The sequence below is a fragment of the Python bivittatus genome, unplaced genomic scaffold (genome assembly GCF_059951505.1).
Source record: "Python bivittatus isolate LINGU-HERP-01145 unplaced genomic scaffold, Pbiv_v1 ctg000190_np1212, whole genome shotgun sequence".
Lineage (NCBI taxonomy): Eukaryota > Metazoa > Chordata > Lepidosauria > Squamata > Pythonidae > Python > Python bivittatus.
In genome coordinates, this window is record NW_028277042.1 from 15,680,069 (window position 1) to 15,690,584 (window position 10,516).

The following is a 10,516-nucleotide window of genomic DNA, read 5'->3' on the forward strand; positions in this document are numbered from 1 at the left end:
GACTGCACTTGGCAAACACTGCACTTGGCAAACAGCTGGTGTATTCCCCATGGTGTGCCTGCTTCCTCTCTTGTAATCCCTTCCTCTCCAATGAATGTAATACAAACATCAAGTCCCTTCTTGCTAATTATCCCAGTGCCGGGGTGAGCATTGCAAAGGGTGGGGGAGTGGGGAAAAAGGAAAGCTGAAGTAAAATTGTAAGCATAGTTGCAGTCACATGATTTCCCACTTAGCAACTGCTTTGCTTAATGAGTGAGTTGCCAGTCCCAATTGTGGTCGCTAAATGAGGACTACCTGTACTGTGTTAACCCAGTATTTTACTTTATAGCTTAATGGTGACTTTTAGATTCTCCTTTAATGATGCAACAAATGTCATAACTTTAGTAGTAACTAAGGATTTATTGAAAAACTGTAACCTCCGTGATATTTTAGATCCCATGTTTAATTTACTTATTTGTATGCATTATATATGAATGTATAATTTCAGCAGGTCAGGGAATAACAAGTCATCCTTGTTTAGGATCTGAGCTAGTCCCACTTGAAACCATTCTCTTGCTATCTAACAACAACGTCGGTTTCTGCAAGGAGTAAAGCTTGTGTCTACTAAATTCTTTCCACAATTGTGCAGGGGAATTATGCCGGCCTTTTGCTTTGCTCAAATTGTTCAATTTCAATATGCAATGCTAAATCATTGTTTTTATGTTATGAGGCAGCCAAGCTTTTATATATTTATATGCACCATATTTAAAATAATAATAATAATAATAATAATAATAATAATAATAATCCATTTCCTAGCAGTCTGATATAAAAGCATTTGCTAACTCTTGCTTAAATTCTTCTTCTATACCAGTATTATGCCTACTGCTGTCTCCTGGGTTTTATTGCATGCTCTGTGTTCCTTCGAATGAGTTTTGAACTCAAGTTAATGCTGCTCTCGGGAGCCATCGTGGGGTATTTCATCATATTTAACAGCAATCAGGCTCCGAACTACGACTTCAACTCTACCACCAGGTAGAAAGGGTTTGTGTTTCAATGGTACCTTTGCTAGGCGCTGGGGTGGGATGGGGTGAAAAACATAATGAAATAATGCTGGAAAAGATCAGCTGATTCAGGAGTATGCTGACTACTTTAAGATACCATTTCCCCCCCGAAAATATTGTAGTGATGCATATTGTTGGAATGTGCGGTCCAAAATGCTGCAAGGCTTAGTGGACTGTTCCTGTGATGTCACCGTCGTAAATGGCGTTAGTCTCTCTTCTATTTACTCACTTTATTTTGAGCTTTGCAAACACCCTGGGGAGCACTGAAATGTGTGTTCTAACAAGTTTGAGATGAACTCACATTTCTTGCCCCTTCCTTCCTCCATAAGTGGTGAATTTGGAAGGTCCTTTCACTGTTTCTCCTGAGGAAGATCATTTCAGCCAATATATGAGCAACTTTGGTTTCTCATGCGTTCTGTAGTTTGAAACTTCGGACCTTTTCAAGCACAAACATGTTTATTTCATGTAATTATTCTAATTTTTTATCTTCTGCTTCAGGCTTTTTATAAACAAACCCAGAGAGATGATCAATTTGTACCTGGCACTCTTTTATATAACTCTGGTCCTGTTGTCCAAGCAGGTATGGATCCCTGTATGGGTTGTCTCGATGTCTCCCCAGATTTCCAACCCAGGAGCTGGGGAAGTTGATCACAACACCAAGAACTATTCATCCTATCAGTTGTCGTTGTTGTTATTCTTTACATTTGTCACTGTCATTATTTATTCATAGAACAAATGTTCAGACAATACATCCAACAACAATGTATGTAATAAAAACCAAAAGATGAAAAGCTTCCTTATAACATGGAAAATAATCTATTTATATTCCAAACTTTTCTTACAGCCATCGTGATGGAACAATATTTGGTGGCCTTTTCTGAGCATTCTGAAATGCTCAGAAATCTGCTAATAAGAATGCATTTTCTTCCATAGAATAGCTATATTAAGGAGTGGTGATATTAATTCACATACGGTGTGATGGACAACTCAACAAAATATGATGTTGATTCAAATACACCTTCCACCTAGGAGCAGGTCCTCTCTTGGAAGTGAAAGTTACCGTACCTCCCTTCCAAATCATTGTTGATAGAACATGCTGCAGTTGACTTTTGTCATTATTTTCTTAATGCACAACCATTAATGCTCAAAAACTATGTCAGGAGAAGACAAGAGTAAACCTCTTTGCACCGTGAGGGTGTGAGAATGGATGATATTGAATGAACCGATTCCTTTCTCCCAAGAACGTTGCTTTCAGATGGGAGATGTAACTAGTGCATTCGATACATCCGCTCCCTAGTTGTGGAAATCCTATATTATCCTTGTGTAGTGATGTACACAAAACCAGAACAAATCCCAGCATTTTGGTACACAGGTGAAGCATTCATTATAGTCTAATTTTCTCCTAAGAGGCACATTTCTATTTTAAACTGCTCTTAACTGTTTGTCCCAAGGCATTGCTCTGGGCTCCCCATATTGATTTAGCAATCATTTGATATTATCCTTATTAATAGTTTTACTCGTTTGAGCTGGGTGCATGTGAAGTGGCTATGATTGCTGTGATCTGAACACAAATCTCCATACGTGGGATGTGTCTATACAGATTTGAGCCTTTTATATGAAAATAAATAATGCAAATGGTCCATCTACAACACCAAAAAATTCAGGAAAAAGAGTAAACAGTGATTTAGGTAGGCTTGAGTGCAGAAAAATCCTGGAAATAAATAATTTGGGTTTTTATTTTTTAAGAAAATATAATAACTTGACTCCTTGTTTGTTTGCAGGTAGACTATTATTGTCGGCTGGACTGCCTACAGAAAAACAAATTTAAAAAGGAAAATGAGTCGTTTGAAACCATGGAGAATGTAAACAGGCTATTGCTTGAAAATGTCCTCCCAGCTCACGTGGCTGCCCATTTTATTGGGGACAAATTAAATGAGGTACAGAAGAGTTAACCATAATGTTACATAGCAGATGTTTGGTTGAAGGTAGCTTGTTCACTTGATTGATCTTGAAGAAGTCATTCACTGAAGTTATCCTCAAACAGTATAAGAAGAAAGTGATAGAATCCTAGATATTAGTAGAAAACCCACTCCCAGTGGCTGGTTCATACAACACATTCAGCCTGGCTTCTTGATTAAGTCACCATGAATATGTGGACACGTTACAGTAAGTCATAAGCCATGGTTCACAAGCCACAGGGCCTGGATTCACATAGCATGCTAAACCAAAACCGAGTAGATCGCTACAGAGTTATTGAAGTCTCATCCCATCCACACTGTGGATCCTTAGCCATTTAGGGCTGTTTTGAGAGAAATGGTACATAAATAAAATTCATCATCACCATGGAGAACTCCAAGGTTTGTAGGAATAATATTAATAATAATAAACCTTTAGGGAGCTAATTATCAAGCTCATTGAGTATTATATATACTCGGGTGACAAAAGATTGGGGAAGTGGTAAAAGAAAGAAATATTGGAAGAAATATTGGCTGCCTGTCTGACACAATGGAAGAGTAACACCCCTTACTGCAACTTGGTGTGACAAGTTCCCTTGTATAGCTAACACAGTGCAGGACCTAATTTTTGATTAGTACAATTTCAGTGGACTAAATAGAGAGGAACGTTGTGTATCACTGTTGCCTTAGTTAACAGGGAAGGGGGTAGAGCATTAAGTTGAAAGCAGTTCAGTTAATGATACTATGAACCTATTACTGCATGTCCCTCAGGACTGGTATCATCAGTCTTATGACTGCGTCTGTGTCATGTTTGCCTCGGTCCCTGACTTCAAGGTATTCTACACAGAGTGCGATGTCAACAAGGAAGGGCTGGAATGTCTTCGGCTCCTGAATGAGATCATTGCTGATTTTGATGAGGTATTTCATTATCTACTTCGGCTTCTGCAATCCTCTAGATCGCTGTTTCTCAACCTTGGCAGCCTAAGATGTGTGGACTTCAACTCCCAGAATTCCTCAACTCCCTAAGGTCCGCACTTAGGAAGCGTGGATGAAGTCCACACATCTTCAAGTTGCCAAGGTTGAGAAAACACTGCTTTAGGTACAGTATATAAATTTATTTGCCCTACTTGAGAAAGCAGATGAATATTCTTTCCTCTCAAACATTTAGCATAGGTAAAGTATTGTATGATTTATCGATGCCTCAGTCTTAATAGACACCATCTGAACCAGATGTTAATGAAAGGTAGATCCAACTCCTATATAGGATTCGTGAATGATGGGTACGTCTCTGCAGGTGGCAGCCCTGAGCTAACCTTGTCAGGCCTGGCTATTCATTGGATAGGACGCTACCAGGGAAATGCAAGAATTGTCAGTTGGACTGGAAAGTTGAAAAACTATCTGGAGGGAAGAAGGCATTGCTGAATTGTTGCCAAGAAAAGTACATGGGTGTGTCAAAGAAGTCACCAGGGGTCAAGTTTGTGTCAGAACCTGCATCAATCAAATGTTAATCACAAGAGGACTGACTTAATAGCTATAGTAGTCAATAGGAATTTGCTTGCTTTGATTCTGCCATTTGTAACAAGGGGGGAGACAGTAGCTAATAGGTATGTTTGGGGTATTGCTTTGATATTGATAGTTGCTTACTTTGATATGGGAATTTGTAACAAGACATGAAAGCAGACAAAACCGGTGGTAGCCTGAAGGCCAGGAAGAACTGTGTTATCCAGGAGAGGAATTTACAAGGCTGCAATCTGGTGAGAAAGAAATCAGACACCAAAATAGAATGGGGGGCAAGAAGGGAAAAGTAGAGGGAAATTTACGCGGACTTTAGTTTTAGCAATGCTTTGCTTCAAGCTGCATGTACCAACCAATAAAGGAGCATTTATCTGAACCAGGCCTGGTTTCATGAGAATTCTTCTGAATTGGGGTTTGGACTTTGTGGACTTGACAGTTTGATTGAAAGTGATTATTATTATTTTTTATGCTGATAAAGTTTAAAGAAGGAATCAGTTGGGGATAGTGGAGGGAAGGACCCTGACTCATTCGTACCACATAAGTTTTGCATGAGAATGGTCCTGAAGCCATTCCTGATTATCTCCAGATTGGAAGAATATGGTAGCTGGTGCTTCAGATCTTCAGATCTTTTTCTGAAAAATCCAGCCTTTCCTACAACTGTACAGTGAGAGAAGATCAACAAGTCATGAACCCTGTTCATTTTCTTTTTTTTCCTGTCAAATAGCTGCTGCTAAAGCCTAAATTTAGTGGAGTTGAAAAAATCAAAACTATTGGGAGCACTTACATGGCAGCATCTGGACTCTGCGTTGTACCAGGTCAAGAGAATAATCTGGTAGGTCTCCTTTTGAAGTGTTAATTCCTTAAAACAGTGTTTCTAACCTTGACAACATTAAGATGTCTAGACTTCAACTCCCAGAATTCCCCAGCCAGCATGCTGACTGGGGAATTCTGGGAGATGAAGTCCACATATCTTAAAGTTGCCAAGGTTGAGAAACACAACCTTAGAACATTATGTATTTTCATATTTAAGAAAAAAAGACCTGCCTAGATTTCAGCCGACTTCCCCTGTGGCCCTAGGATATATCAGAAAGTTCTTGTAAGATGCTTAAGTTCAATGACCAAGTGTCCTAGAGTTCATGCCTGGTAGTAGAATAGACATTCAATAGAGCAAGTTAAAACTTTCAAATATTTTGGCATAGCATTTCATGCCTCTGGGAAATGCGGGATACACTTGGATTATATTGTCCAAAGTGCTTAAAAATCAGCAATAGCTATACAATCCAGAAGTGCATTATTTATACCAGAATGCTAAAGATATTTTCAGCTAAACTTGACACACAGCTTTTATTAGGAGTCCAGCTGGTAACGTAGAGCTCTTTTAATTCCTTGGAGAAGATACAGTCAGAATTTTTAAGGAATATAATCCTAGTGGCACAATATGTGCCTGAGGGGGGTTCTCTGCTAGAAGGCTGGACCAGTCAAAGGAGAGAGCTCTGAATGGATAGGTATTTTCTCTTGCTGGCCTAAGTTACTGTTCTTCCATGTGAGTTTTGACCTTTGTTGATCATGCTGAATCATCTTGAAGATGATCTTTCCCACAGAAGTTGCAATCGCATGGGTTTTCCTAGGATGCGTTTTTGATGAAGGTAGACAGTGACAGTGCTTGTGTGCACTAAGATTCCACTCTGAAGCGAAGGGACCATTGAATCTACAGCCCACGTTCTGTTGTATTGCTGCTTTTACCAAGACATTATATTTGATAACTCATATTTTAGTAAAACGTTAATAAAGTTTCCAGGCCATTCAGATTTTTTTATATACAGTTGTTGTCGGATTTTTTTTTTGGAATGTAGCAAAGTTCTGATTTATTGTTCGTAGAGCATGCTGTGATTTAATCATCTTGTTAGTACAACTGTGCCTGCATTTATTTTTGTTTATATTAGTATGTGTTTGTTGCCTCTGAGGAATTCTGGTTGTTGACCACCATGATGTTTTGCTGTTATGGGCAATGATCCACTGCACGTGCCTCTCTTCCCACCATTTCTTTAGGATCAAGAAAAATTGTGCGCTCAAATTGGCATCATGGTGGAATTTGCAATGGCCTTGATGACAAAACTAGATGGCATTAATCGCCATTCGTTCAACAATTTCCGTCTCCGTGTTGGTAAGTTTGGGAAGAGGTGGGCTTCTCCCAAACCTCAAGAATGGTACACTATTTTTTCCTAGCATTACACTGATACTTTTCTTCCAAGTTTGGATCCATCCTGTGTATGCTTTATATCAATATTTTCTCCTTCACCTTCTTGTTCATGCAGGCATAAATCATGGGCCGGTAGTAGCTGGTGTGATTGGTGCTCGCAAGCCCCAGTATGATATTTGGGGAAACACTGTCAATGTTGCCAGCAGGATGGAGACTACTGGAGAACTTGGGAAAATCCAGGTAAAGAAAGAAGGGAAGTTTGGGATGAACTTCGCTAGAAGGAAACCTGCACAGTAACTGTTTTCTGTGGATGGATGGGAAACACCGTTCTCTCTTTCAACTTAATGGTCTTTGAATGAGGTCCTTTGATGGCTTCCCCAGCTGCCTGAGACTCAGTGAGAACTTTACGAGATTGCTAGCCTTTTAAGAAGGTGCTCTCTTTGTTGAACTCCTCTCCCATGGAAGCCAATACCAGTTTACTTAGCACTTTAATTAAAATGGAACTGTTTCAGAAGAGTGATTTTATCATACTGGAAATAAACTAGGTTCTTTTCTTCATTTTTATGTATTTGGTTTAGGTTGATCTGGAAGGGTTTACCAGGTGATTTACACAAAATAATGAAATATAATTCTGTAAGAGTTTCTCCTCTCCCCCAGACAAATAGTTTGTAATGCTTTGTTTATTTGTGACACTTAATATAGTATATCATTGCTCTTGGGTCTTATTCAGGGATCCACACCTCATCAGGTGTCCAGGAATAATCTACAGAACCTCTTGTCCTACTTTGCTCTTCTTGCTGTCCTTTGTCTTCACCTGCTCTCTCCAAATGCATAAGCAGAGAATATCAAGAATGAAATGCAGTGGCCTAAATCTTATTCTCTCTTTCTGGGCAGACAGGGAAGGCAAATAAATCACCAGTAGCAGGAGTCCCAATATTCTTCTGCCCAGGAAAATCACAAATCTTTTTTGTTCAGGATAGAGATAAGTTCAGCAAAGCCACGTTGCTCTTACCTACTGGAAGATACTGTTGTCCTCTGCCATAGCTGTTGTCATTTGTTTCTATGATCTGCCTAATATTTAGCTTTGACCATGCTGGTAAATGTAGCAATTTTATAAATTGTTCTGGAAGCTTCAGCAAAGAAGCAGGGTCCAAAACCAGTCAGATGTTCATTGGGGATTTTGAATGGTCTCTCAACTTTTGCTTGTTTCCTGCACAGGTTACAGAAGAGACATGCAAAATACTAGAGAGCTTGGGATATGCCTGCGAATGCCGAGGACTGATTAATGTCAAGGGAAAGGGAGAATTGGTTACTTACTTTGTCTGCACCGATACAGCCAAATCCCAAGTTTTTTGACTTGAACAAGAAGATGCTGAGAAATTGTGGTCAAAATATCCTGTTGGGCTTTGCTTTTATTTTAAGCAACTTTCTTTCGGTGAGGCCTGAACATGTTGTCTCCTTCCGTAAAGGAGTTTATGCCAAATGGCTGTCAGTGCTGGCATTTTGCATCTCAAGAGAAGAGCGCAAGAAGTTCTTGAAAGATGTTTACAGTTGGGTCTGTCCCTCTAGCTGATGCCAATTTGTTTCCTGCCACAGAGGGCACGGGATTCCTCTTCTGCATGCCTTTCGTGGACTCGCAGCTAAGCAGATTCCTTGGTTCAATGCCCTGCTCCTGTCTCATCCTTGCCTTTTCATGTGGATAGATCTGAGGAGCGCTATAGCACTGCCTTGAGCAAAAAGTGGATTACAATAGACAAGACTGGAGGCTGGTCATGGGAGGTCTTTTTATGTGGACCTGCTGTCTGCCCATCAAGCATGCGTTCTGCCATTAAACGGTGGCTCCTCCTTTCATCGTACGCCACAGGCCACCCTCAGACCTGCTGTGGGTCCCACAAAATTGCACTTCCAGTTTTCTCCTCAACTAAAATCTCAAGACACAAAAAATACTTTTCTTGCAGTCATCCTATACTCCCACAGAATAAATTAGACCCGCCTGCTTTCATCACTATTTACCTCATTTCTGTTCTAGAAGGAATAGCATAAGGGGGGACTTCCCCAGCTGATGCAGATTTATTTTTCTGGAACTTACTTCTTGGGCTTGAGAGCAAACTTCTGCGGCTTAGGGTCTTAAATGTTCTTTGGGTCGAAGGACTCTTGAGTAGCATTTCCCCCCCTTCTGTTTGTCTTCGCAAGGTGCCGTTTTATTTCCACAGCCAGTGCGGCCTATCGTAATATGGAAATTCCTGCATTGTCAGTGTAAAATTCAGGTTCTTTCTTATTCAGCAACCCTACTTATATAAATCATGGTCAGTTTCTACTACAGCCCCACTACTAACATAGGATGATGCATGATGGGTTGTGGTGCACAGAAGCTATCAAGTCATTTTCTTTTTTCTTTTTCTTCTTTTCTTTGTCCCTCTGTCAGAAACACCCTCAAAGTTTTGAGTGGTGTAGAGCATTATGGATGACGTTCGTACCTCATTGGCAGCTTCTGTTCAAACACTGCACAGTAAGTAAAACTGCCCATATAATTTTATCTTAAATAGGTTTGCAACAACAATGAACAAGAAGTCGGCCAGTTACCGTGTCTGTGCCAACCTTGTCTATGCCTCTTCCTATACCAATTATTATTATTCATCTGTATTCTTACTTCAAAGTAGGATTCTGCTTTTTGTGTCTAATAGGAATTCTGAAAGATCCTGTACATTTTTAAATAGGCTGTTTTAAGGTGTTACTAATCTTTACCATCAGCTGAAGATAGGCATTGACCCTGTGTGTAGCAACACAAACAAAATTTAAGAGAACTGTGATGCATTTTAGGATTCAGTCTGGAAAATGTTCTTATAGCACAATAAGAATGCTTAGTCATGAAATAAAATTATTGTCTGAAAGAGTCCCTAGCAATGCTACGTTATCTACAAATTGCAGTTTCTTTTAGATGGAACTATGGAATTAGATACAAAACTGCAAAAAACATTTGGTTCGGCACCTCTGATGTTGCCCCAAATTAGGGCAGCCAATTGAACGGAAATTACCTGCTTGTGCATAAGCTCTAGAAAATGCAGAAACAAACGACAGCATTTATCTAAGATTATATCTAAAGTATTAGTCACTTACGTTGGGTAGTACTGTTAACAACTGCCTGTATTTTGCTGTGTAATTATATTTCTGCTAGATACATTTGTGTAAGGCATTTTAGATGTAAAGGTATATGAACTTGAAGAATTTGGAGTGTTCTCTAGAGTGAATCTGTTAATGAAAACTGGTCTTACCATTTTAAAACAAGTTTCAGAGTGCAGTTCAATTGACTGCAAATATTTTCACCATGCTAAGCCCTGTGTGCACCCTTATTGTGTTCATTATAATTACTGTGTAATTAACACGTGGAGGATGAATTACCTATGTTTCATGATGGGAACAAACTTCTAGTGAGGTCTTACTATAGATATAGGACTTTTAGAAAGTCTTAGGTGATTAGAGTAGGTCATATTAGAGAGTAGTAAGATAGGGTGGTCCTGGATAGTATTAAAAAGAAGGTTGTGCAACTGTCTTTTTGTAATAACTGCAAGTTAATGTGAATTATTACTTTTAATTTCTTTTTTATTGTACATTTATTACATGTTGGGTTTTTAAAATAAAATGCAGAATTTAGAATGTTTTGGCTCAAAAGTTCCCTGCTGTCTAACATTTGCAATCATTAGGTTTGGTACCTGCTCTCAGATGTATCCCAACAGAAACTTTTGTGAAATCCATATTTTCTATTTTGCATTATATTGTGATCCAAGGCAACTGGTCTCAGCTAT

The 10,516-nt window shown here is 39.3% G+C and overlaps 1 protein-coding gene across 3 annotated transcripts in view; it reads left to right on the plus strand.

The window, feature by feature from the left end:
* ADCY7 (adenylate cyclase 7) overlaps positions 1-10,369 on the plus strand; it is a 64,728-nt gene extending 54,359 nt beyond the window's left edge. For all 3 annotated transcript variants that reach the window (XM_088136119.1, XM_088136120.1, XM_088136121.1), the window contains 8 exons: positions 854-1,014; positions 1,542-1,623; positions 2,825-2,980; positions 3,770-3,916; positions 5,238-5,345; positions 6,563-6,677; positions 6,829-6,953; positions 7,932-10,369. In XM_088136119.1, the coding sequence (XP_087992245.1) occupies positions 854-1,014; positions 1,542-1,623; positions 2,825-2,980; positions 3,770-3,916; positions 5,238-5,345; positions 6,563-6,677; positions 6,829-6,953; positions 7,932-8,069 (1,032 nt within the window). In that variant the 3' untranslated portion in view covers positions 8,070-10,369. The remainder of the gene's footprint in view (positions 1-853; positions 1,015-1,541; positions 1,624-2,824; positions 2,981-3,769; positions 3,917-5,237; positions 5,346-6,562; positions 6,678-6,828; positions 6,954-7,931) is intronic.
* Positions 10,370-10,516: the final 147 nt, after the last annotated feature.